The sequence below is a fragment of the Capricornis sumatraensis genome, chromosome 1 (genome assembly GCF_032405125.1).
Source record: "Capricornis sumatraensis isolate serow.1 chromosome 1, serow.2, whole genome shotgun sequence".
Lineage (NCBI taxonomy): Eukaryota > Metazoa > Chordata > Mammalia > Artiodactyla > Bovidae > Capricornis > Capricornis sumatraensis.
In genome coordinates this window covers 249675909-249703570 of record NC_091069.1, presented here as the reverse complement: position 1 = coordinate 249703570, position 27662 = coordinate 249675909, and the positions used below count along the sequence as shown (strand labels likewise).

At 50.7% G+C, this 27662-nt stretch overlaps 2 protein-coding genes across 5 annotated transcripts in view; one reads left to right on the top strand and one right to left on the bottom strand.

Moving 5' to 3' along the window:
• Positions 1-964: 964 nt before the first annotated feature.
• On the bottom strand, positions 965-27200 carry RRP1B (ribosomal RNA processing 1B). 3 transcript variants are annotated; one of them, XM_068974762.1, is made up of 16 exons: positions 27019-27200; positions 16710-16792; positions 15204-15261; positions 13935-14020; positions 13586-13647; positions 13121-13250; positions 11941-12005; positions 11305-11486; positions 8532-8626; positions 7885-7982; positions 6592-6611; positions 5879-6010; positions 4705-5369; positions 3029-3175; positions 1800-1863; positions 965-1207 (listed from the first exon to the last, which is right to left on the bottom strand). In XM_068974762.1, exons 1-16 carry the CDS (start codon positions 27146-27148, stop codon positions 1014-1016), a joined length of 2211 nt encoding a protein of 736 aa, XP_068830863.1. In that variant the 5' UTR covers positions 27149-27200; the 3' UTR covers positions 965-1013. The 3 variants fall into 3 exon arrangements, with proteins under 3 accessions (XP_068830863.1, XP_068830864.1, XP_068830866.1); XM_068974763.1 differs by having other exon boundaries at positions 5879-6007; XM_068974765.1 differs by lacking the exon at positions 5879-6010.
• Positions 27201-27330: 130 nt separating this feature from the next.
• The window catches only part of HSF2BP (heat shock transcription factor 2 binding protein), an 85034-nt gene continuing 84702 nt past the window's right edge, over positions 27331-27662 (top strand). For both annotated transcript variants that reach the window (XM_068981051.1, XM_068981059.1), the window contains exon 1: positions 27331-27419. The gene's annotated coding sequence lies outside the window, so the exon portion shown is untranslated. The remainder of the gene's footprint in view (positions 27420-27662) is intronic.

Below are 27662 nucleotides of genomic sequence, written 5' to 3'. Positions count from 1 at the left end.
GGCCAGCACTGCTGTAAGCTGTGTTTCTGTTTTTCCAACTGAATTTTGAGCGTCTTCCACCCCGACTGTTGTAATTAACTAAAATTAGAACTTCATAAAAATCTGTAAGTGCAAGCTTCAACATCTGAAAAAAGGTAGCCACAAACAAATAAATAAGCACAGACAATTCTTAAAGGCTGATTCTTTGGCCTTCCAGTAGGAAGCCACACTTCAGCCACAGCGGCTACACTTCAGCCACGGCGGCTGCGCTTCAGAAGGAAGGAGCCGGGACTCAGGATGGGGGTGCTGCTGAGGGCCGCCAGCCGTGGGGGTCAAGGATGGGGGTGCTGCCGAGGGCTGCCAGCTGCGGGGGTCAAGGAGCACAGCTGGCATGAGGACCTGGACGCGGGCAGGTGTGCGGTGCCTGGGAGGACCCCCTAGGCTGGCTTAGAGGTAGGAAACCAGGGAGGAGACCAGGCCAAGGCAGAGGGAGGGAGGAAACAGCCAGCCCTGAGGGCAGAGGCTCTCCTCTCCTGCCCCCCATGCCCTACTTGCAGGGTCACCCCGCCGAGTGCGTGGAGAGAAAGCACAGCATTGCTGATGCAGCTATGTCATCTACCTAGGACTGCTGAATACCCACACAATGTGGGAATCGTGCTTCGAAAACCAAAAGACTCTTAAGACTACAAACCATCAGAAAACCAGCCTCGCTCGCAGCTGCACATGCAGGGGCTGGAGGCAACCTGAGCCCCAGATACCACCAGGCACAGCAGCAGTGCTGGGGCGCTGGCAGCGAGCTCCCAGCCACACGGCCTCGCGCCCACAGCCAGGACGGTGGAGAGTGGACGGCTCACGTGTGAACTCTGCCCGCAGCCCTGCAGACAGGGCCGGGGAGCAGAGCCGAGGCTCACCCAGAGCCCCATGCACACAACTCATGGGAATTTATAAAAACAATACAAAGGCCCCTGCCTTTTAAACGTTATAATTTATAGAACATTCTGTACAAAACAGTCTTTAAAAGAACTCTGACTATCTTAGAAGAAGTCCATAGCCGTTGGCCTTCTCTTTGGTGTGGCGGTCAGCGGCTTCTTGGGGCCCAGAGGGGTGCTGGCCGGCGAGCTGGTGGGGGTCTTCAGTACCCCATGGAGGGGCCTCTGCTCAGGGTTGAAGGCCACTCGGGAGGGGCCCGTGGGACTGACCAAGATGCTCTTGTCTGTCTTCTTGAACTCTGCCTCGGACGAAAGCCAGGCCACAGTTAACAGGGCACGACTCCTCTTGTCTGCTCACCGGCCCCACTGGTGCTGCCCCACCCCTTGCAGGCTCCCACAGGCCCTCAGCCCAGGAGGAGGGGCCGCCAGCGAGGCTCCTGCCCTCAGATGCCTCTCCTCCTCCATGGAAAATGCCCCGAGGCCACCTGGACGGGGCACTGGTGGGCCATGGGGTAGTTATGGAACACAGATGCTTGGTGAACCCCAAGTTTAAACAGTTTCAGGAGGAGCCTTTCCTTCGTGGCAGACTCACTCCTCCTGCTTTCTCTAGCTCTAAAAACCAGTTTCTCAGGTCCCTTCCAGATAGTCCCTCCCCTCTGCACACACACACCCTTACTTGTGGTCCCTAAACACAGCCAGGACCTAAACTCATTATGTACTCCTAAAAAGCTTGGTTTCCTCCTTTGAAGACACAAAACTAATCACATCTGTACTAAAAGCAGTCAGACAATCCCCCCCCAACCCTCCCCGACCCCAGACGGGGTGCCTGGACCAAGGCAGCCATGGTGACAGAGAGACCCACAGACAGACCTAACCCTAACCCACGCTCACCTGCTGTCATGTTCCTGTTCAACCCAAAGGTCACCTTCTTGGAGCTGGATGGGGTTCTGTGTGGCTATAGGAGAAAATGGCAGGGCAAGGAGTAAAAAGACAATGGCTAAGCCGTCCCCAGAACCCACGGTGTTTCCAGGCATGGCAGTGGCAGGCCAGCCCCACTCTGCACGGACCGCCTGTCCCGGGGTCCTAGGGAGAGGGAGCAGAGTGAGGACGGTTGACACCTCCGGGGAACACCTTGGTCCAGACCCCACAGGTCACCTCATGAGTTGAGTACTGGGCACCCTGTAAGAGAATCTAGCTTCTGTGGGCGACGGACATGCGTGTCCCAAAGTCCTGTGTCAAGGCCTCCGGAGGGGGACCCATTCTGCATTCTGAAGCACCCAGACAAGCTCCTTCTTAGAACACCATAGTTCTGTCCACCACTTTTGCTTTAACATCACCAACATTTTAGGACAGAAACTTGGCTTGCACAAGTCTTGAGTCACTGAACTAATATCCTTAAGACATCTTAAAAGAACACACAAATATTAACACAGGCAGTAGTCACTCTGCTGGTTCAAGAGGGTGCTTGTTAATTTTTCTGGCTATACCATGGGGCATGCAGGATCTTAGTTCCCTCTCCAGGGATCAAACCTGTGCCCCATGCATTGAGAATGAGAGTCGTAACCACTGGGTCACCAGGGAAGTCTCCGAGTGGGTGCTATTTAAACGTTCACTTGTTGTGGGTACCCTGGCAGGGCCAGCCGAGCACGCAAGCCCACCTTGACGGCTCCACCGGGACCCGTGTCTTCTGGAGGCAGACTGGACGCAGCCCAGCAGCCTGGCCTGGCCTTGCTCACTCCGAGGAGCACTCAGCAGAGCCGGCCCTGCTTTCCCGACCTGAGAACAGCCCCGGCCCCCTCCCACCACTGGGGGCCCTCCTACCTCCTCGCCTCATGTCCTGGGCACACCTACAGACCCAGGCTCTACAGAGTTTCTGACGTTCCCCCTCGTTGCCTATACGCGTGAATTCGAGGATGACCCCCATGTCCTGCTGATGTACAACAGCATCACTGACTGCACCTCAAGTTCCCTGGCCAAGCCCCTGGTCTGCCTCAGGCCAGCCTGACTCCCTGAACAGGGGCCTGCAGGCCACGGACAGCAGCAGAGGCTAGAGGTTGGCTGCAGACGGGTGCGGGCCTGGGGTGGGACTGTGTGGAGGGATAGCAGTGTGGGGCAAGTACCTGCAGGGTGGGGCCTGGTGAGGCAGCGGTGCTGCCCTTGGCCTTCCTGAAGAACAGGGGCTTCGGGGAGGACACAGCGTCGAACTGTACGAAGTCCTTCTCCGTCCTCAGCTTCTTCTTCAAAGGGCCATGCACCCCACCACTGCCCTGTGTGAGGGGGATGAGATGGGGTCACTCCTACTCATGCGTATGGGAAGGGAGCAGACAAAACAGAGGACCGACCCACCCACAGGCTCACCCCAGGCCCCTCAACAGCTCGCTTCTGAAGCAGACGTTGCAGAAACCCCTGCCTCCCCGTGCTGGCTCCGTGTCCGCAGCCAGGGGTCTCCTGTCTTCTCGGCCACAAGAACCCACTTTCACCCATCTACAAACCTGTGCCCATGTCAGAGGGTTTCTGGCTTTCAGAGACTGTGTGCTAAGTTGTAGCTCACTGTCTCATCCCACCGCCCATGGAGAGTCTGCACAGAGGTCGGGTGGGAAGCTGTCAGGTTCTGGGGGCCTGGGACAGGCAGGCACAGAACCTTCCCTGGGACTTTACAGTGATACCCGCCCACAGCAGAGCCTGCTCCTGTTCCAGAGCCTCAGGGGTCAGCAAAACCCAAGGTGGCCCCTGTCACACAATGGTTTTAGCAAGTCTCTGGTGTTCCTGACTCAGAAGTTTGCCACCTTCCTCTGGAGGGAACCTGGAGCTGCAGACCTGGGCCAGAATGCTGCCCCTTGTGGAGGAAGACCTCCCCAGACCCTGCAACCATCTCCAAGAGGGGCTGCCAGGGAAAAAAGAAAACTTCTCAGATGTTCTCAGTTAAGGAAGATGAGCAGCAATGACCAGTGGGTGACGGGCAGAGGCTGGAGAGCCCCGGGGACGTGACACAGGTGCTCCAGCGTCAGGGAAGGCCTGAGGTGGGAGTGGACTTCCTGGATCCCAGCTGAATGCGTTTCCCGCCCTCAGACCTCCCACTGACCCCTCAGGGGTCCTGTACTATGAGGCCTGGCACAAGTTGTGCCCGCGTCCTTGCAGGCTCCCTAAAGAAGGCCCTGGGGTCAGAAGTGCTGCAAAAAGCAGGAGCTGTGGGCACGCATGCTAGGCAGGGCAGCGAGCTGGCGCCGGGAGGCCCAGGGGGTCATGCATCCAGCCGCGCAGGCCGTGAGGACTGCCTCTGCAAGGAGTGGAAGCAGCCCAGGGAGATGATGGCTGCCCTGCATGGGCGCAGCCACATGCATGCATGAGGAGGGCGAGAGCTGCACACCCAGAGTCTGAGCCCTTCTATCTGCTCCAGAGAGCCAAGAGGAGCAAAGCCTCCAGTGAAGAAGAACAGGGCTAAGAGTCTGGGGCTTCTTCTCCTGCCAGTAGAGCCCAGGACTGGCCAGGAGCTGGAGGAACATGAGCTCCGCATGTGATGGGGGCACCCTGCCTGTTCACTCCATGGAGGTGGAGTGCCCGCTGGGCCACTGGGGCGATCCCCCAGCCTGATGCTGGCCCTGTCACACCTCTGATCACTGGGGGTGGGGGTGGGAGGGGAGGCACTGGACGCCTCAGAGAAAGGTCACTATTTACTCCTTGGTAGAGGGTGTTAGGAGCCATGACGGCTCCTGGTCCAGGGTCTGACTGCCCCCTGCCCTGGGGCCGAGGGGGCGGGGCCCTGACACTCCTGCCTGGGAGCCCCCCTCTGCCTTACCAGGGCCGGGATGAGCTTCATTCCTCTGGGCTCCACCGAGTTTGACATCTCCTTCATTTTCTTCCTCTTTTTCAAAATGGCAGCTTTCTGAGCGCACGAGTCATAAAGGTCAAGGCCGCTGGGCCCCCCACTCTTTTTCTTCAGTTTCCCACCCAGGGGCAGGGGGGTGGGGCAGTCCCTTCTGTCTGCTGGGTTGGCTGGAGGCCCTTCCCTCTGGGGTGGGGGCCAGGCCAGCACAGGCAGGCCACTGCCGTTGACCAGCAGGGCTCCCAGCTCCCGCCTCTTCTTCAGGACAGGGGCACCGCTGGCTGGGGAGGCCTGAGGGGCCACCCCCTCCAGAGGTGATGCTGTTGACTCCAGGCCCTCCACCTGGATCCTTGGGCTCCTCTTCCTGGGCCGTTTCCTCTTGTTGTGCGAGGAGGGCAGCTCCGAGCTGCTCTGCTCCTGGGTGCCAGGCATGGCCAAAATTCCCAGCTCAGCCCCACTCTCCTCTGGGGCTCTTTTGGGACTGGCCTCTGGCTCCTGGCTCCCATTCTGTACTGGGCGCGTGGCTTCCCCACTGGGCCCTGTGCATTCAGCCTGGAGTTGCTTCTTCTTCTTCTTTCTCCTCTTTTTCTTTGGAATGCCACCTTTGCTCTCTTCCTTGGCAGGGGAAAACGTGGTTCCTAGAGACACAAGTCAGTCAACAAGTGCCCAGTGCCCAGGGGACCTGCCAGGGTTGGGGGTACCCACAGCATGTCGCCAGTCCCTGCCAGGCCCTTCTCTGTGTCCTTGAATCCCACAAGCTTTCTCACTTCCCCATCTCCTCCCCTCCTCAACCATGCCCGGAAAACTTCCTGAGGCCTATTCTGATGTAAATAGATCTGAAATAGTATTCAGATTCCTACTTATTTTCAGGCCCATATCTGGTAATAAAACAAGTGCCCCGAAGGGCAACGTCCACCTGGGACGTCCACATCCCCACCCTCTTCCTGCATGGGGAGTCCGCTATGCTTCCACTCCAGCAAGGCTGGAGCACGGTCCCCAAGCAGCACAACAGCTGGAGAGACACTCTCTGTACATCTCGGCCCTTCAGAGTGTTGGCTCTCACTCTGCAGTGGCCTGTGTGGATGTGAAAGGTGCTCCCTGGGCCACACTGGCCCACCGCGTGCTGACTGAGAGCTCTGCAGCTCACCTTTCCCTCCTGCCATGTCTGTCTTCTCCAGAAGTTTATTCCCTTTCTTCCTATGTGTTCCTTGACTGTGGGTCTGGTCACCTTCGTCAGCAGTGGTATCCTCAGCAAAACTGAGGTGAGAGAGACTGCCTGCTGGACACCAAAGACAACGTCTGGTCAGCTTTCTGAGACAAGCATGGCCCTGCCCCCATGTGGGTAATTTCAACTCTTATTCCTGCCGAGTCCCTTATTGCTTCTCCACCCCCAACCTGAAAAGTTGCTGCTGCAGGAATTATAGACTACGCTCTGCAGGTTTCTCAGCTGAGGTGAGGTCAGGGACTGTAGACCCAGGGTGACAGCCTCTAGAGCTCACCCCACAGGGGTTCAGCTGTGCCCCCTCCACATCTCGGCAAGGCCTGTGGGGCCCCCATTCGAAGCATCCCAAATGCACAAGAGGCAGGGGCAGCAGACACACCCACCTGCTCAAATGTAACCCAGCTTCCAAGGAGCAGTTCCCCTCCCCGACCCCGGGGGGACTGGAGGGAAGGGATGGAGGCCGACTGATCCCAATGACAGAGACTCTGACATTGACCTTTTTTCTTCAGGAAGGCTCAAGCTGGAATCCGCCTGTTAATCCCCACCAGCCCCACCCCAACAAGAAGAATGGCGCCCAGCTCCATGGTGCCCATGTTCATTGAGAACATCACCAATTACAATCTTCTGATTTTCCTCACCTTCAGAGAGATCTTGGAATCTGAAAAAGAAAACAACAAAGTTTCCTAAAGAAACTGCATCTTCCTGCCCCCCATAAACACATGCACTAACCTTTTACGATATAAGATATGCTCTTCCTTAAAATCTTTATTGAGATATATAATCCACATACCAAACAATTCACCCATTTAAAGTGTACAATTCAATGCTCTATTATCAATATATATGTTTTTTCTTTTCCAATTTTCAACATATTTTTTATCAAAGTATAGATGATTTACAATGCTAATTTCTTTTGTATGGCACAGTGACTCAATTATACACATATAAGTTATTTTTCAAATTCTCCTCCATTATGGTGTATTGTAGGATATTGAACACAGTCCTCTGTGCTATAGGTTAGGACCTTGTCGTTTTCCACTCACTATGTAAGAAACTAACGTGTAAGTGACACCTGGAGTCTGTGAAGTCACTTTCCTTCCTCTCCAGAAAGGGTGGTAGAGAAGGAAGGAGGTGAGGTAAAGGCCAGAAACCAAGGACAAAACTGCCCTCAAGTATCACACGCATGACATGGAGATCTAAGGCTTTGTCCTGGCACATCCCAATGAGACTGGAGGTGGAAAAGCTTCCACGTCTACTTACATTCCAGTCCCTCTTTGCTACTGAGTGGAGATGGCCAGCAGTGTTTTGTTCTACATGACTGTGCTGAGTTAGAACAAAAGCAAGCGTGGAGGCGTGCGCCGGGTGGGGGCAGTGCCAGGGAGCAGAAAGGCTGAGTCCAGCCCCAGGTCTGGCAGCTGCAACCCCAGGCGATGGGTGGCCTCCTTGTACCCCTGTTACCTCAATCTGTCAAATGGGGCAAGCTGCCTTGTGGGCTCGCCTGAGTGTGAAATAATCTGTGTAAGTGCTCGGGACAGGGCAGCTCACAGAGCTCAATGGGGCTCAGCTGTTACCTGTCGTCAGTTGCAACAAGCCGCAGGACTTCGTGGTCACGAAGAACCACGCTTCCGGCACACTCCCGGGGAGGTGGGGAGGAGGTAGCTGAGCTGCTCTTTGACCCTTGCTGCTACGTCTTGACCTAAAGACCTCCTCCTCCATCTCTACCACATAGCTAGTGGGTGAGTGCAGCTGCCTGGCAGAGGGGAACTGGAGAGGCAAGAGCCTCTCCAGAACCTTCCAGTGAACGTGTGTGTAAGGTGAAGTGCAGAAGCATTCGAGGTGAGTGGGTGAGAGCTCCTGCCCAGAGTGAAACAGAAGGGCAGGGCTTGAATGCAGAGGACTGCCGGGTGAAACCTTCCTCCCCAGTCACTTACTTCTTGATGAGCTCGGAGAGACGTTTCCTGTTGAAGGGAGGGACATTTTTCCTGTTGGTCATTTCCAGGAGTCGGTCAGCAACCGCCTTGTAGTCAAACTAGGTGAGAAGAAACGCTACATGTCTGCCGAAGTACAGCCCCACCTGACCAGGAATCATGCCAACTGGAGACACGCAGCCCAGAGCGCTCCCTGCAGGACGTCCACACAACGTGTCGAAGGCTTGCCCACCAGGCGCCTAATAGCCACTGCCTTCGAAAACTTTCTTCTACTTATTCTTGGGGGAAGCTATTCTTTGTTTTACTTCTTCATGAAAAGTTAGGGGGCTGTGTTGTTCTCTAAACTTAACCTAGATGTTCAATTCGTAATTGGTAACACAGTAAACTCCCTTTATTGAAAAAGTACCATCGGGCTGGCTTAATTGTACAGAAGACAACAAATCTCAGTTAAAGCCAAAACGAAGACTGACATCTTTCAAAATGCCGTCGTACTTAAATCTGTCTTCAATAAGCTCATTATAAGAAAAGTGACACCAGTGACCCAGAGATTAAAACGAACCTTATGCATTAGGCCTGTGGTTTAATTATCTCTGATCCTAATTCCCCTTTAGTTAGGCAGCTCTCTACAAAGAGAGACAACTGCTACCGACCTGGAGAAGTGGCTCGGTGTCCTCCACACTTCCGCTGCCATCCTGTCCACCTTCCTGGCTGCCCTCCTCTTTTCCGGGGTGACATTTGCCTAGTGCTATCGAGAGACACATCCACAGACACAATTCAGATACATGGCCACGGCTGAGCCAGTGTCCAATTAGGTGTCTTTTGGTATTTTCAACCTCCAGACACTAAAAGACAAAAAAACAAACCTCATACATTTTGCCTTTTAATTACCTCACAGACAGAACTCCCCCCATGAACTGCAGTGGAGGTGGACAGCAAACTTGTGGGGCAGGGGCTCAAGCCAGAGGGAGGAGTGGGCGGTCTGTCCCGTTTCAGGAAAGCTGGGGCAGTGGTGAACTCCCCACAGCACGACGCTGACCCCCAGGGGCCACCTCAGGAAACACAAAGACCTAATGCTAACACGACTTTTAAAACTTTTTATTTTATATTGGATACAGCCAGTTGACAATGTTGTGACAGTTTCAGGTGGACAGCAAAGGGACTCAGCCATACATACACGTATATTCATGCTTCCCCAAAGTCCCCTCCCGTCCAGGCGGCCACAGAACACTGAGCAGAGTTCCTGGTGTGCACAGTAAGTCCTTCCCCTTCCTCCCGTTGCTCCTCCCTAAGTGTCCATCAAGAGAGGAGCTGATAAAGATGATGGTATATATACACACAGTGGAATATGACTGAGCCATTAAAAAAATGAAACAATACCAACTGTAGCAACATGGATGACTGAGAGATTGTCATACAGAGTGAAGTCAGTCAGACAGAGAAGGAGAAATATCACATAACATCCCTTCTATGTAGAATCTAAAAAGAAATGACACAAAGAAACTTACAAATCAGAAACAGACTCACAGACTTGGAAAATTCCTGACTGCCAGGGAGAAGAATAGGGGGGAAGGGATAGTTAGGAGTTTGGGATCAACATGTACACATTGCTATATTTAAAACGGATACGGCTTCCCTGGTGGTTCAGTGGTAAAGAATCTGCCTGCCGATGCAGGAGACACAGGTCTGATCCCTGGCCCGGGAAGATCCCACACACCGGGGAGCAACTAAGCCTGTGCACTGCAACTACTGATACTGAGCCTGCGCTCTAAAGCCTGGAAGCCACAACTAAGTCCACGTGCCACACCTGCTGAAGCCTGCACACCCTAGAGCCCATGCTCCGCACCAAGAGAGGCCACAGCAATGAAAAGCCTGTCACTAGAAGCCGAAACTAGAGAGACGCCCCCAGCTGCCGCACCTAGAGAAAAGCCTGAGCAGCAATGAAGACCCAGCACAGCCAAAAAATAAATTATTAAAAAACAAAACAAAACGGATAACCACCAAGTACAGCTAACGTGACTATCGCCATGTACTAAATAACTGAGCATCACAGCCATGGAGAAGCAGATGCCCGTTGCTACTGAGATCTCACAAGCGCTCACGGGTGTCCTGTCTCTGGCACGCTCTCAGCTCCTGAGTGGTGTGGCCTCAGGCAAAAGACTGGGCAGGTCCCCCAAGCATTTGATGGAGAACCTGGGAGGACATCTTGGAAGGCGCTTAGGGAAAGGGGGCGCTCTGGTTCAGGCAGAAACGTGGTGCCAGGAGAGGTCCAGAGACAACACAAAACGCGCTTGAGGCTGTTCAGCTAATGTTGTGAATTTAAAATGAGAATATCTTGTCTTTCTTAAAGATTTCTTTCCTTACTAAATAATAAAATAACATCATTGTAGAGGACTTAGAAAAACAGACAAAAGCACAAAGGAAAATAAGAGATCAGGCACAATTTTGCTATGCAGGCTAGCTCCTGCCACCTTACATACTCTTCCAGATACATGAATATTCAGGGTTGATTTCCTTTAGGATTGACTGGTTTGATCTCCTTGGCAGTACAAGGGATTTTTAAGAGTCTTCTCCAGCACAACTTGAAAGCAACAATTCTTCGGTGCTCAGCCTTCTTTATGGGTCTACTCTCACATCCGTATGTGAGTACTGAAAAAACCAAAGCTTTGACTATATGGACTTCTGTAAGCCAAGTGATACCTCTGCTTTTTAAAAATATTGTCTAGGTTTTTGTGTCTCGCTATAAAAAATCCTTCCCTGGCCGTTAATTTTTGAAAGCTTTCCTTTTAAATGACTCCAGGACATTTCAAAGGCATAGGTATATCTTGAACTAGCCCTTCACCTATCGCCAAGGCACTGAGATACTATCAAGCACAGGAAATTCTGACGAGGCTGCAATTTAAATCCCCATGTGAGTCCCATGGACATTTAACAGTGCTGAGAGCAAGGTGCATCCATGGTGGGTGTTTACACATCCTAAGAAAAAGAATCCTGGAAGAAGGCGGAGACAGAGAGGAGAGCTACAGAGCTACAGTTGCATTCCCAACACATCTGTAAACTGGGTCTCTGACAAGGGACCATGACAGGCATGAAGCCAGATTAAGATTTTTTTTTTTAAAGCTGCAACATCAAAAAACACATAGAACCCAAAACAACAGCAATGGAAATGATGAAACCCTGGAAGAAAGCCTCGTGACCTGGGAGACGCAGAAAAGTGTGTATGTGTATGTGTTTGCCCAGGGTGACTAGGCTCTGGACTGTGCAGGCGTCTTAACACAGCCGTGCTTCCCTCCACGGGTGGTGTCAAGGCAGAGGCCCCTCTGATCAACTCCAGGTGGTAGTCAGTGAGCTGCCAACAAATGCACTGAAAACTGCTCCTGTGACGTGAATTTTACCTAGGAAAGACCCTTCAAGTAAATTTCTCACCTGCTTTCTTTTTCCTGGCTGCTTTTCTCCAGGCCATCTCGTTCGTAGACACCTCTTCCTCTGAGAGGCCGCCGCCACCCGCTTGTGCTTTCTGCTCCTTGGCTGTCTCTTCAGGTGCAAAAGGAGACTGATCTACAATGGCTTCAAAAACACCCCTAGCTATAGTCTGTACCAAAGTCTGGCTGAGGGCGGAAGCACAGCAGAGAGAGCGTGTTAGCGGATGGCCTGCACTCTGTTCCCTCAAGGAGCTCAGGGGGCGAGACGCAGAGTGTCCCACTGCTCGCCCAGTCCAGCCCACCAGGGACCTGTGGGCCAGCGCTGCATTTCTAGCCACACCCTGTGCTGACGCACTGCAGCCATGATGGGCCATCAATGCTAAGCGCTGTGTGATGGAGTGGTGGGACCTGGGACAGAAGGAACGCAGGTGCAGGAGGGGCGCAGGGTGGCAGAGATTGGTGGAGCCCCTGGGGAACTCAGCTGGGAGAGCCCAGCCAGGACTCAGAGCTGACGGGAGTTAGAACTTGGTGCTTCTGAGTGCTGGCTGACGTGTGCGTCATATTTCACCTACAATTTTACCACCAGCCCCCATAAAGAAGTACCAACTGAAGTGGTAAAAGAAACACATGAATCACTTACTCCCTAGTCTTGGCAGCAATCTTGCAGAATGGATCAATAAACTTGAGATTTTGATCTGCCAAAAGCTGTAACAAAGGAAAAAAAAAACGAGGGGGAAAAGAAAAGAGTCTTTCAGATGTGCCCTTGAAAAAGGAACCACTGGTGTTTTTCAGACAGGTTGAATCAGACCCACACATCTCTCACAATGCCCAAAACGCACTCTGCTAAAAGTCATGGCCGCCATCCAAGCATCCAAGCATCTTAGCACAGTGGCCAGAGAGGAGCGCCCACCCCAACCGCCGGCACTGTTCCGTCCTACATTCCCGATAGACTCCCTCCTCCACGGAGACAGGACACTCCCAGACACCAAGGTGAAGGAATTAGAAAACAACAACATACACTTTCTTTTAATTATGAAACAAAGAAAAAACAGACACATGTTCACTGTAGACACTTGTGGAAAAAAAAAAAAGGAAATCACGACTCCTCATCCCCAACTCAGATAATCACTGGCTTGCTAAAAACTGTGTCATTTCCTTTCCAGACCTGTGTCTTCAACAAGCCATACCATTTGTGTAGCTTTGTCTACCTCTTCTTTCCCCTACTTTTTTATTTGGCCACGCCACACGGCATGCGGGATCTCAGTCCCCTGACTAGGGAGTAAACCCATGTTCCCTGAGGTGGAGGCAAGGAGTCCTAACCACTGGACAGTCAGTCAGGGAAGCTCCTCCATACTGCTATCTATCTATCCATCTCACACAATGCAGCTTTTGGGAATTTAGTTCCCTCACCAGGAAGTGAACTAGCGCCTGCTGCAGTGGAACTTCTAACCACTGGACTGCCAAGGAAGTCCCCTGACTTTTAAAAACTCAACCTCATGAATATCTCCTCGTGTTGCAGAATTCTTCAATGGACTATCTAAGTTGTTTTTGATTCTGGGTATCAGACTTCCATGTACCCTGTCAGCGCACAAATCTTTGTCCACATGACCTACTGCCTGCTTAGGACACGTTTCTAGATGAGGAATAACTATGTCAAAGGACAGGCTGACCCATTCATGTTGCTGCCGCCGATTTACCCCTGGGCTCTGCCAACAGCATTTTACCTCCAGCCCACGGAGCACTCAGAGCAGGGCCCAGGCCCTGCCGGTTCAGGGGCACCTTGGCCCCGTGCACTGTGGCAGGGTGCCTGCCCTGCTTACCTCCTTCCCGCCCACTTTGGACAGCTCGTCCAGGTAAATGTCGATGAAGAGAAATTTCACTCCATTTGGAGACCGACTCTCAGGATGCAGGACCTCCTTCATCAGGACGTCGAGGAAAAGCTTGATGCGGCTAAAGGAAAAACACACACACAGCTCTACAACCCCTGCTGCCAACATCCTCTCCATCCCCAGAGAGAATGTGACATTCTTGTGCCCAACTGCTAAACAAGCAATGCACGATGGAGAAAGTTCAACAATCACTGAAATGAGTATAAAGTGTTGTTGTGTATGCTCAGCTCTGCAGGATTTGAAGTTCTTCAGGCATGAGGATGCTGGGCTCTTGGTACTCAGAGTGGAAGGCATGGATCAGGTGACTCAGACTTACTAACTGAAACACTTAGAAAACCACGCCATTGCCTTAAAAGTTTTAAAGCCCCCAAATGCTAACCCAGAGGGTTCACCAACCTTTCTTCCCAGCTGTTTCGCTTCAGAACTTCGAAGGACTGCCTCAGGACCAGACGAATCAGCTAGAGACAGATAACTTTTGTTACAAAAAGGAAAATGACAAACACCCATCAGCTTAGCAGAACGACAGCTACAGCCTGGATCCTCAAAGTGGAAAGTTCCTACACTAACAGATTAGCTTCTAGATCAAACACTGTTAACTAAGGAGCCCCAGACTCTGACAGCTGGAAGAGAGAAAACTGATGTCTCTGAACACGTCCTCTGATGCCCCCTGCTGGTCACCTTATGCCGCACACAGCTGCCTCCCCGACCCCGAGCTGCACGTCAGGGGCTGTGGCCCCACCCTCACCATGTGGTATTTGTCCAGACGGAGCCTTTCGATGCCCGGCCACTCGCGATTCACGGTCTGCCAGAAGGTCTGGATGAACAAGTGCTCTGCAGGGAACAAGAGGCTCTGAGCGCTCCATTCGCAGGGTGCCGTGTCACCACAGAACAAGAAAGGTCATGAAGGGCAACAGACTAGGATTTCTCAAGGGTTCTTGGGCAGCTAGAAAATCTCGTTGGTAACTAAGAATGCTCGATAATTTTTTATATTTAAATAAAAGCTTATTTTGACAAGAAGTGGTAATATCTTAATGTTTGACTAGAAAGCTCTCTGGAGCATGTTTCATTATCCATTCTAAAGCCATGATTCTGTTAAAAATAAAAAAATGTCCTCAGCCACAGATACTGGTCCTTCTTGTCCAAATACACTGAACAATCCGCCCTAAGCCATCCATCTGATGGCACCTGGGGGACCCATGCAGAGAGTTAGCTTTCTGTTTTCATGTTCAGCGTCAGCTGAGTGAACTTTAATAAAACACTGTTTTTCTCTTCTGAGCCATGAAACCAGCACTTTTTATCCCAAAATGGCTTGTTTTTTGCTTTACTTCCTTTTGCACAATTTTCTCTTGATATATGAAAAGCTACAGTATATTCCATGTACAGAATTTTGATCCTTACGAGTCAGCTGGGAGCCTGCTAAAATCCAAAAAATCACTGAGAGTTAAAAAGGCCACTGGATGGTTCTGTTCTGAGGGCTGGGCAAAAGCAGTGAATTCTGCCTTCTCTGCTTCTGTAAGTAATCAAAGCTGAATGTCTCAGAAATATTAATGATTAACTTCTTCCTTTGTTTATTCGTTTTGGTCAAGAGGGGTTACTTTACAGTTTGTTACCAGTGATGACCTGAAATGGCTCTAGTCCCAAGGAGGACAACCGGCATCCAGAGGTAACCGTGGCACCACACAGTCACACACAGCTTCTGAGAGCATTAAAGTAACTCAGAATGTGGAAACTCTGGAGGACTGTTATTTTTTTAAGACTCTTGAAACGTCTGAGACGCCGAATGTGATGCCCTTTGTTCACCCTCTCACTGTGTATCTAGGCCTGACACAGGTTCTCCATGGGATGGTCTGTCACCTGACATTCACACTCCCGGTGCCCAGGCTCATGTGACGCTAGCCCCCCGCAAAATGGAAACTTTGAAGGAAGGAGAAGAAACAACATTGAGTAGCTTTCTTAGGCAAGTTACCAAATCTGATGAGCAGGTTTTGAAAGTCACGAAAATATCAGGACTTACGAGCCTCTGAGTTGTTAACAACATGGATGAGTTGGGAAATAGTGTTCGCTAGCTCCTCCTGCAAAGTGGGGTTGGGGAAAAACAGCGGGGTTATTACGTGGAACCATGAGAGGACAGCATCACGGCCTGTGGGAGGGGGTCAGCCCCTCCATTCTCACTGTCACCTCCACTAAGAAGGGTGTATCTGAACACCTGGATTGCATCACACTTGAAATGCTGTTTCAACGGACTATTGTGCCAACTCAACATGCCTTCAGAACTAGGCTGTGTGCTCACACACGCTATGCCTAGGGTGAGTTCAACTGATGCACCCAAGAAACATCAGCTCTCAACTCCTGGCTTTCAACATATAACTTGGGTTGAGATTCCATCCGAATCCCCCCAAATAATGGAAACGCAGATGCCAACTGCGACGAGGGGGCGTCGCTGGCAGTGAGATACCGGGACTGTCACTCCATGTGGCTCCTATTGGCTTGCTGGCAGACAGGCTGCAGCGGCAAGGCAGCAGAAAGCAAAAGAGCCATCCTACTGAGGTGCACAAGCTTGTCTAGGGGAGAACTCAGGCTCTGGGTCTATGAAGAAACCTGCCTCCGGGAGTGTCCACAGAAGAACAATAATCCTCACCGCTATCATGGGGCCTTCACTTAGACTCAAGTCTTTCTCACCCATGTTAAACGAACCCTGGACTTGAAAGTGATGTTCCCATTCATCTGTTTCCTTCCTCCACTAAAGCTGTTGGTTGTCACTTTGAATGTAACTTAAAAATATTTTGCTCTGCTGTCCTACTCAAAACATGTTCAGTGGAGTAAAGGCAGGAAATCAAAGTGAGTCACTACAGGGCTCAGGGGAAGCAGAATAACTGCAGGTAAAAGCCAGACAAGTAAAAACCCACCCTGGCATTCTGTACATCAGGGGGCTTCAAACAGTGCCCCCAAAGCTGACCCTCTCCTGCTACAAAGACAGGCCTGTTTCACACACCAGAAAAGAGCTCTTCAAGAGCTTAAACCACTTTCTCTGATAGTTCTGGCGGCAGGGCTTGGTGTGCTCGGCAGACAGGGGTTCAGGTGAGTGCACACACCTGGGCAGGTCTCCACTGCCATTGTGATGAGACCATCAGGTCCAGGATCACTGCTCATTCTACAAAGACTCTGCCCGACTTAACTGTGGCAGAGCTGGGCCCAGAGCCGGGTAGCTCTTAGACTAGCGTTTTGCTATTTATAAAGGAGGAAACAGAAACTTTATAATGTAAAACCTACCATGAAACCTATGAAACTGTGACAGAGAAATAACAAATCTAATTTATGTGTCTTTGTTTGTCTTTGAAAAGATTTCACTTCAATGCCTGCATCCCTTTCTCTATGGACAAGTGGTGGGAAAGTGAACCTTTGAAGCAATGGTTTTCCATCTGTTTCCGTACATCAGGGATGGATACAGCATAAAGCGGGCAGGTCTCTAATTCACTGGTGCCCCGCGTCCAGCAACATGACACCGGGAACTGTAGGTTACCTGCAGAAGTGGTTCATTCTGCACCCACATGCAATAGAACAGCCCTTTCCAGATTTTTAGAAGTTCTTCTTGGCTGAAACCTCCTAAAAGGCAAAAGACCAGAAAAGTCTTATTTCAGAACCTACACGTTTCCTCCGTAAGTTTAGAGCTGCCACAGAAGCAGTGAGAGTAATACTGAGTACATTTTCACTTTTACTTGTAAATGTCTTTTTTATTTGAAGCATACATTTTCTTGCTGTTACAAAACAAAGACATAAATGCTTTAGTTTTGTCAGCTATGGGGCAGGGCGGTGGTGGTAGAGTGTTCTCATGATCTGAGTAGCATAGGAAAGCAAACGTCATCCACACACAGAATTAACTAATTTAGTTCACGAGTCATTTAGGAGTTCCCTCAAGTGGTCCTCTGCCTGAAATTAGCACCTCCCCCCCAGCCCCCACCCACCGGCAACACCACCATTGTCACTGGTCTAGCCAAGTTAGACCGAAAATCCTGCAGATGGTCTGCCCAAGTCCTTACAACAGGCCCAGGGGAACAGGCCAAGCTTTGGGATATTTCTGCAAAGATGACTTTTTTGGGCTCTTGGCTGGGCTGGACCTTGACCCCTTCTTCCCCGCTTACGGTTTTCACCTACCAGGTACGTGCAGTTTTAAGTGGCATCATCCAGGTCAGCCTTGTTCTCATTATTCCAGCCTGCCTTTCTGTCTGAACCCCCTACAGCCAAGCCACAAGTTGTACACAGACTCCCGCCTCCTGGGTCGACCCTGCTGCTGCTGCTGCCTAGTCACTTCAGTCGTGTCTGACTCTGTGCGACCCCACAGACGGCAGCCCACCAGGTTACCCCGTCCCTGGGATTCTCCAAGCAAGAACACTGGAGTGGGTCGACCCTAGGCATCACTGAATGACTGCAGAGTAACCTAAGGACTCACGAGATCAGGTAAGCGCACATTCCTGAAGTCTCCAAGCATGTGGAGGACAGACAGAACCCTCAAGCCTGATGCCCGTTACAGTGGTCTTTATAATCCTTCACTAGAAGGGCCTGGGAAGAACCTTGTGGTGCAGCAAAGGACAGATGCTGTGAATATAAATAAGTACGTATTTAGAATCAATGTGATCTCAGGACTCTACAGGATTAGTTCTGAGTGATAAAGAGGTCCCTTCTTGACAGAATGAGTTTTACTTATTTTATTCGGAGGAAGCTGAAGAGCTGTATAAGGTACTGATCTCCAGGTTACTAAAGACCTTTCCCATGCCAACAACTCATCACGGTGCATTTTGATTCTTTGTGATAGGCTCTCATTTGCCAGAAACTATAGTGAAATTGGCTTATTAAAGTGCCTTTCCTTTAGGGGTCAAGCAAACTGGTTTTCCTTAACCTGCCTGTTACAAATAAGACATACCTCTTCCCACTGAGGACACAACTACATGTGAGTGGTGGATTCCACCAGAGCACACCTACTTAGTCAAGACTGCAGTACCTGTGGTGGGGTCTCCTGTGTTTACATCCAACCATATTCAAACTAATGAATCATGATGGATCTATCTGGGCAGGGTCATCAGTTCAGTTCAGTTCAGTTCAGTCGCTCAGTTGTGTCCGATTCTTTGCGACCCCATGAATCGCAGCATGCCAGGCCTCCCTGTCCATCACCAACTCCCGGAGCTCACTCAGACTCACGTCCATCGAGTCAGTGATGCCATCCAGCCATCTCATCCTGGGTCGTCCCCTTCTCCTCCTGCCCCCAATCCCTCACAGCATCAGAGTCTTTTCCAACGAGTCAACTCTTCTCATGAGGTGTCCAAAGTACTGGAGCTTCAGCTTTAGCATCATTCCTTCCAAAGAAATCCCAGGGTTGATCTCCTTCAGAATGGACTGGTTGGATCTCCTTGCAGTCCAAGGGACTCTCAAGAGTCTTCTCCAACACCACAGTTCAAACGCATCAATTCTTCAGCGCTCAGCCTTCTTCACAGTCCAACTCTCACATCCATACATGACCACAGGAAAAACCATAGCCTTGACTAGACGGACCTTAGTCGGCAAAGTAATGTCTCTGCTTTTGAATATACTATCTAGGTTGGTCATAACTTTTTTTCCAAGGAGTAAGTGTCTTTTAATTTCATGGCTGCAATCACCATCTGCAGTGATTTTGGAGCCCCCCAAAATAAAGTCTGACACTGTTTCTACTGTTTCCCCATCTATTTCCCATGAAGTGATGGGTCCAGACGCCATGATCTTCGCTTTCTGAACGTTGAGCTTTAAGCCAACTTTTTCACTCTCCTCTTTTACTTTCATCAAGAGGCTTTTTAGCTCCTCTTCACTTTTTGTCATAAGGGTGGTGTCATCTGCATATCTGAGGTGATTGATATTTCTCCCGGCAATCTTGATTCCAGCTTGTGTTTCCTCCAGTCCAGCGTTTCTCATGATGTACTCTGCATAGAAGTTAAATAAGCAGGGTGACGATATACAGCCTTGACGTACTCCTTTTCCTATTTGGAACCAGTTTGTTGTTCCATGTCCAGTTCTAACTGTTGCTTCCTGACCTGCACACAGATTTCTCAAGAGGCAGGTCAAGTGGTCTGGTATTCCCATCTCTTTCAGAATTTTCCACAGTTTATTGTGATCCACACAGTCAAAGGCTTTGATATAGTCAAGAAAGCAGAAATAGATGTTTTTCTGGAACTCTCTTGCTTTTTCCATGATCCAGCGGATGTTGGCAATTTGATCTCTGGTTCCTCTGCCTTTTCTAAAACCAGCTTGAACATCAGGGAGTTCACGGTTCACGTATTGCTGAAGCCTGGCTTGGAGAATTTTGAGCATTACTTCACTAGCATGTGAGATGAGTGCAACTGTGCGGTAGTTTGAGCATTCTTTGGCATTGTCTTTCTTTGGGATTGGAATGAAAACTGACCTTTTCCAGTCCTGTGGCCACTGCTGAGTTTTCCAAATTTGCTGGCATATTGAGTGCAGCACTTTCACAGCATCATCTTTCAGGATTTGAAACAGCTCAACTGGAATTCCATCACCTCCACTAGCTTTGTTCGTAGTGATGCTTTCTAAGGCCCACTTGACTTCACATTCCAAGAAGTCTGGCTCTAGATGAGTGATCACATCATCATGATTATCTGGGTCATGAAGATCTTTTTTGTACAGTTCTTCTGTGTATTCTTGCCACCTCTTCTTAACATCTTCTGCTTCTGTTAGGTCCAGACCATTTCTGTCCTTTATCGAGCCCATCTCTGCATGAAATGTTCCCTTGGTATCTCTGATTTTCTTGAGGAGATCTCTAGTCTTTCCCATTCTGTTCTTTCCCTCTATTTCTTTGCATTGATCGCTGAAGAAGGCTTTCTTATCTCTTCTTGCTATTCTCTGGAACTCTGCATTCAGATGCTTATATCTTTCCTTTTCTCCTTTGCTTTTCGCCTCTCTTCTTTTCATAACTATTTGTAAAGCCTCCCCAGACACCCATTTTGCTTTTTTGCATTTCTTTTCCATGGGGATGGTCTTGATCCCTGTCTCCTGTACAATGTCACGAACCTCATTCCATAGTTCATCAGGCACTCTGTCTATCAGATCTAGACCCTTAAATCTATTTCTCACTTCCACTGTATAATCATAAGGATTTGATTTAGGTCATACCTGAATGGTCTAGCGGTTTTCCCTACTTTCTTCAATTTAAGTCTGAATTTGATAATAAGGAGTTCATGATCTGAGCCACAGTCAGCTCCTGGTCTTGTTTTTGTTGACTGTATAGAGCTTCTCCATCTTTGGCTGCAAAGAATAGAATCAATCTGATTTTGGTGTTGACCATCTGGTGATGTCCATGTGTAGAGTCTTCTCCTGTGTTGTTGGAAGAGGGTGTTTGCTATGACCAGTGCATTTTCTTGGCAAAACTCTATTAGTCTTTGGCCTGCTTCATTCCGCATTCCAAGGCCAAATTTGCCTGTTACTCCAGGTGTTTCTTGACTTCCTACTTTTGCATTCCATCCCCCTATAATGAAAAGGACATCTTTTTTGGGATGACCATGATGGCTACTCCATTTCTTCTGAGGGATTCCTGCCTACAGTAGTAGGTGTAATGGTCATCTGAGTTAAATTCACCCATTCCAGCAGCTGTGCTTTGCTGGAGCAGCCATGAAGAGATACCTCACGCCAAGGTAAGAGAAACCCAAGTAAGATGGTAAGTGTTGCAATAGGGCATCAGAGGGCAGACACACTGAAACCATACTCACAGAAAACTAGTCAATCTTATCACACTAGGACCACAGCCTTGTCTAACTCAATGAAACCAAGCCATGCCTACAGGGCAACCCAAGATGGGCGGGTCATGGTGGAGAGGTCTGACAGAATGTGGTCCACTGGAGAAGGGAATGGCAAGCCACTTCAGTATTCTTGCCTTGAGAACCCCATGAACAGTATGAAAAGGCAAAATGACAGGATACCAAAAGTGGGCAGGGTCATCAATAGCATTGAAACAGCAGATGAAGGGCTAGTGATGGGTTTCACAGTGCATGCGTCAGACCAACAGCACCAAGCCTATTGGATGCCCCACGTGATGCAGCAGGAAGAACTGCTTGGTAAGTATTCTCACAAAAACAAACAACTGAACCTACACTGCTTCAAATGTTAACTTTTAATACCAGTTTGCAGGAACTATAGGAGACAGAAAAACAAATTAAATGAGACCATGGGATGCAATCAGCAAAACCCCAAATGGGGGTGGGGTCTCGATAGGACAAATGACCCAGTTCTTCCAACAAATAAGTTCAAGGAAAAGAAAAGCCGGATGAGAACTGTTAGAACTGAAGAGTCACTGTAGACGTGACAACCAAACGCTATGGGTGGGTCTCATGTGGATTCTGATTTGTCATTAAGAGTGTATGAAATGATGGGAATGCACAAGATTGATATTTCATATTAAGCAAAAATTTCTTAAAGGTGTGACAATGTGGTTACATTAGCACGGTTCGTATCTCAGAGGTACACACTTAGGTATCAGGAGGTGCAATGAGACACCAGGGGTTTGCTTCCCAAGAATCTCGTGGGAAGGAGGAAGTGGGCCGATCAGATGACCTGGCCAGGTAATTAATAAATACTGAAGCAAAGTACTTGTATTTGAAATACGTTTGAAATATTTCTTAAAGAAAAGGGAAAACAAGAACTGCATGAGAGTATCAAAATGAAAATGTTATCATGGGCTGTCCCCCCCCCCCTTTTTTTTTTTACTGTTTAGAAAAACTCATCATAATGAACCTTGAAAGGCACGAACACTGATAAACTAGGACTTAAACAACACCAGTTCCTGCACGAAGCTTGGGACTGGGCATCCTTGTTTCCGCTCGGCAGCTTCACTGTCTGCCCCCCTCCAGAGCTGCCCCCTTTCAAGGCAGGGCCTGGGAGGAGGGCAGGAGTCCCGGGGGCAGGGTGCTGGTGTGAGAATGGACAGAAGATCCCCTCTCGCGGGTCTCAGGAAGCACTCTCTTTACTCCCAGGAGACCTGAAGAGAAGACGAAGTTTGGAGCTGGCCACATGCCCGGGAGCCTGTCTAGAATGGGAGAACCTGGGGGCACAGAGCCGCCTGGAGAGGAGCAGGGCTCTGGCGACACCAGCGGAGCCCCAGCATGAAGCTGAGATTTGGTTTCTTCCCTGAAAACTAGTGGGGCCTGGACATTCTGTCAGGTTTCTACTGAAAAAGAATTCTAAGCAGTAAGAACACGTTTCTACTGCAAGAAAAATCAGACACTCTATCAAAGCATACACTGCTGCTGCGGCTAAGTCGCTTCAGTTGTGTCCGACTCTGTGCGACCCCAGAGACAGCAGCTCACCAGGCTCCCCTGTCCCCAGGATTCTCCAGGCAAGAACACTGGAGTGGGTTGCCACTTCCTTCTCCAATGCATGAAAGTGAAAAGTGAAAGTGAAGTTGCTCAGTCGTGTCCGACTCCCAGCAACTCCATGGACTGCAGCCTACCAGGCTCCTCCGTCCATGGGATTTTCCAGGCAAGAGTATTGGAGTGGGGTGCCATTGCCTTCTCCGAAGCATACACTAGAGAGTCCTTATTCACTGCCTCCTGAAGACAGTCCCTTCCCAGAGGGGCCTGCTTCCGGTCTGGTGGCATCTTTCTTGTGCACGGTTTTGCAACAATCATGTGTGACGCAGAAACACACTGCTGCGCGTGCTCGAGGCTCAGAAGCCTTTTCACTTAAAAAGGGCACAATGTGGGTTCCTCTCCGGGTGCTTTCTCCAGGAGAGCATCGTGTGGACCACTGCTCAGAGATCATGGCAGGCAGCTAGCAACTCCGGGTAACCCACCTGTGCTGGCGAGGACGCGCTAGAGACCTTAGCGAGGGAAAATAAGAGATATCCACAGAACAACCCGGGAGAGCAGATCGTGGAGTGCAGGTAGGAAAGCGAGCTGGGAGTGAAAACAGGTTCTGACTTTCATCCTATGTGAAGTGACCAAGGACAGGGAGGCCCCACGCTGCTCCTTACCGGTTGGGCCCTCCTGGAAAGACCTGTGACACACGTGAGGCTCACACTTGGGGTCAAGACTGAGTGCACAAGTGGGAGGCATGTGGCAGTCACACATTGCTGTCCCACATCCTCCACCACAGCCTAGTAGGCACAGCTCCCTGTAAAAACACCTGTTCCCAGTACAGGTATAGAAGTCCTTCGTCTTTGCTCAGGAACTTAACTGGGAAAAATAAGGCACCAATCTTTGAAGTACTTAAAGCCAAACAGAATGCTCGCCATCTGATGTCTTAGTGCTCTGCAGGTGAAGGACAACGTACCCTCGTCACACGAGGTGTGACGTTTGTATGTCACCCACACACAAACTGTCACAACGTTGATTTTAAAAGCAGACTCATCCCACAGCTGCTTCTGGATTGGTCTCTTCTGGGGGTTGAGCTTCTTAAACTTAATGCAACTACGTTTCTAACAACAATACAGGTTTCAGTTCACTCACTCGGTTGTGTCTGACTCTTTTACTTCAAAATGAATGAGATGAACATCAAAGTGAGACTTGGACACAGAAAATCCAACAGCTCCTCTCATGGGGAGATCAGCCCAGGAGCCTGCTGAGCCCCTAACACTCGACCCACATCTGTGTGGGAACAGCCTCAGCTTCAGTCAATAACGCTGGACCCCACATCTGTGTGGAAATAACCTCAGCTCCAGTCATTCTATTAAGCTCTGGGCCGAGAGACCGCAACCCTGCCAGTGTGAAGATGTACTCATTCCCTCATCACTGCCACTGACTCTAAGACACCAGGAACCACAAGATGCACTGTTATTTTACGTGCCACCAAAAGAGAAAGCAGAAATGCAACCAAATTGTCACATGTTGATTTTAAAACGTATCCCACTCTTAGAGGTTAAATGCTGAGTGAAAGTGAAAGTCGCTCTGTTGAGTCCGACTGTTTGTGACCCCGTGGACTATACAGTCCATGGAATTCTCCAGGCCAGAATACTGGAGTGGGTAGCCTTTCCTTTCTCCAAGGGATCGTCCCAACCCAGGGATCGAACCCAAGTTTCCTGCATTGCAGGTGGATTCTTCACCAGCTGAGCCACAGAGAAGCGCTAAAGGCTGACAGTTGCAGATAAAAAGAGGCAGAGATATTTATTCTGGTCACAGCTGCATTCCCAGCACCAAAAGCCGTGACCCAAACAGCAACAGCACACCTACAGTGGGCACCCAATGGGTGTGCGAACACACGAGTGAGTGAACAGGGACAAGTGAGCTCTTGTGAGCAAAACTGCGGTTATTCCACGGCTGTGAATGATCAACACTTAAAGCGGGTACAGCAACACTTAGTTGCTTTAAGTTCTACAAAGATTTTCAATTTGTTTTCAAACTAAGTTGCTAATGGACAGCAGAGTGACATCTCAGACTCTCTTTTCTATGCCTGAGACAAGACACAATTGACCGGATCAGTGAGGTTCCACCATCAGGCCAAGTTATTTCCGAAAGTGTGTTTCTATTCCGACAGGCACAGCTGTGGCAGAGACTATGTCCATTCTGTCCCGTCACCCCTGTCTACATGTGCACTTTACTGTCATTTTTCTGAAGGCCTGCTACACTCCCTGCATTGTGAGGAGCATAGGACAAGTAACTTAGACCACACCCGGGGGACTGCATGCCCCTGGGCATCCTGCCCTGGGGCCACCCTGACGTTTCAGACCCTGAGCCTGTTCACCAAAGGGGTTTGAACACCAGGCTCTGTCTGGTCGCCTCAACCCGTAGGCGCTGCATCTGGTCCTTCTTCTGTTCTGTACACAGGCTGGCCCTCGTGTGTCTGGATGCGCGCCCACTTCCAGCTAGGAAAACAGATGGAAGTTTACAGTGTTTTGGGGAGACAGTGACACACTGACTGATAATTAAGAAGCAGGGCAGCTAAGTGCCACAACAGAGACACATAGGGTATCCTGGGATCCTTGCGGGGCAGGGTGAGGTGAGACAGAAGGCATTTTGGAGCGAGTGATGCTGAACTGAGTACTGGGAGTTGGAGAAGTGCGGGGATCTTTTCAGAGAATGGGAGATGTGAAGGCAGAGGTGAGAATCGGTGTACTGAACACCAGGAACCAGTGTGGAGCAGTCACATGGGGAAGAGGGGATGAGGTGTGGAGAGAAAGGCAGAACAGACCGTGGTCCACAGACCTGGGACTCTGACCTGTCCAACTGTTTTAAGATGATGAGCCAGGCTGGTTCCAGAGCAGGGGGTTCACTGGGGGCAACTGGAGTTTAGATGAGCGAGGAAGCAAGCAACCACAGAAGTCTAGATGAGACAGGGGGTGGGCAGGGGCAGGGGGGTGCTCCAGGCAGGGGAGAGCAGTTCAGGAAATGAGACAGCTGAGACCAGAGGACACTGGATGCAGGGTGGGGGAGAGGAGGCCAGCTAGAGTCTGGGTGGGGAGGGGAACTAGCATCCAAAATGAAAGAGCAGGGGCAGCACAAGAGGTTTGGTGGTTGGGGGGCGGGGGGCGGGAAGAAAAATGAATCACGTTTGGACATTCTGGTCTGAGGACACACAGGTAGACACTGCCAGGTGAGTAGGGCATATCTGAGCTGAAAGCAGCAAAGATCTGGGTTAGAAGACCAGGGTTAGAAATCTCCAGCATATATGGGATGAGTAAATTAAATCTGCTGGGGAGACCCTGAACAGAGTCAAAGTCTTTCTAGCAGACTTCCCATGAAACGATACTTTCTTTCCCCTGGGTAGTCTCTTGTGGTTTCTCCTTAAAATAATACATTAACTAAGGAGGTCAGCACAAGGAGAGATAACATCAATTCTTTGAAAGAGGCTCTATGTACCAGAACTAACAATAAAAAAATCAGACTTATCTTGTATGCTCAGCCGCTCAGTCGTGTCTGAGACTTTGGGATTCCATGGGCTGTAGCCCGCCAGGCTCCTCTGTCCATAGGATTCTCCAGCCATGAATACTTGAGTGGGTTGCAATGCCTTTCTCCAGGAGGGTCTTCCTGACCCAGGGATTGAACCCAGGTCCCCCACATTAACGTCTGAGCCACCAGGGAAGCCCAGACTTATCTTAATGCCATACAAACCTCCACTGCACACTGTAGCTCATTCTTTCAGGAGTTTACAGATCAGTTAATGAAATCCTTCAACGGTACCCACTGCTGTTTAAACCCAAATCGTAAAGCCCGATGTGACTTGGCCGCTGCCTACTTGTTCAACTTCACCTTCCCTCACCTTCCCTAACCATCTCGCACTGCTAGCCCGCCTCCTCTCCGACCTGCTGAACGTCAACGGCCCATGTAGAGGATGGCTTTCTTTCCTTGGTTTTCGTTTCCGTTACTTTGCTTAAACGAGCTCTGTTTCAGGTATAAATTCCTCCCTAGACTTCCCGGGGCAACTCCCTCCAGGGTAGGGATTCTGTCTTCTCTTTCGCAATCCCAACTCCTAAACGTGTTGGTCAAGTGAAGGCGTGACTCAAAGAAGAGCACACCAGAATCTATCAGGTGAGCCCAGTGATCCGGCGTCCAGGCTCGGGGTTGGACAGAACGGGTCTATCCTAAGCTTCACCACCCACTGGGACTTTCAGCAGACCACCCGACATTGTCGGCCACAGCCCCTCAACCTTAGAACAGGACGAGACCCAGCAGAAAGCGGACACAAAAGCACACGCGGGAGTGCGACTCAGTGCCACACGCTCTTCCCGCTCCGCCCGCGGCTCCCCCGGCCAGTCCCCAGTGACGCACCTCCCGACCGGGCCCCCTTCCCACAACCCCCAGCCCGGCCCACCCCGGGCTCCCACGCCCGGCCGCCATGTGCGCGGCGGACCGCCGGCCGCCCACCTGTCTCCTTCTGCGTCTTCACGCTGATGTACTGGCGCAGCTTCTTCACCGCCCGGTCCCGGATGCCCTTCTCGTGGGACGCCAGCCGCTGAGCGAACTGTATCTCGGCCGGCTGCATGGCGGGGGCCATCGTGTCCGTTGGAGCATCCCCCGCCACAGCCCGCCGCCACAGAGCGCCCGCCGCCTCGCCGCCCCGGTCGCGACTGCGCAGAAGGCTGTGGCGCGTGCAGCGGCGCTCAGGCTGATGGCGTCACAAAGGCGCCGGCCGCCGCTCGCAGCGCGTTCTGGGAGCTAGCGCGGCTGCCAAGGCAGCCAGCTGAGCGGCTCGTCCCTGGTTAGCGGCGCGCCTCTCCGCCTCTGCCGTCTCTCGGTAGCCAAAGCTCGTGGCCGTTGACGGCGAGGTTAGCCGGCGTTGCGTGTTGGCCAGGAAGAGTCCGATAGCCAGTTTTATGTGGTCTAGAATCTTTGCGCCCACTCCACTAAATCCTGGTCCGATTGGAGCTGTTCCCCGGGAGACGCGACACCGAGTCTTGAATCGCTTTGGATTCCTCGGCCGCCAGGGCTGGGTGGAGGCTGGGGAGAGAGGCTGCCCTTGGGAATTTTGGTGGGATGTTGTGGGCAGCCCCCTCGAGGAACGCTCTGGT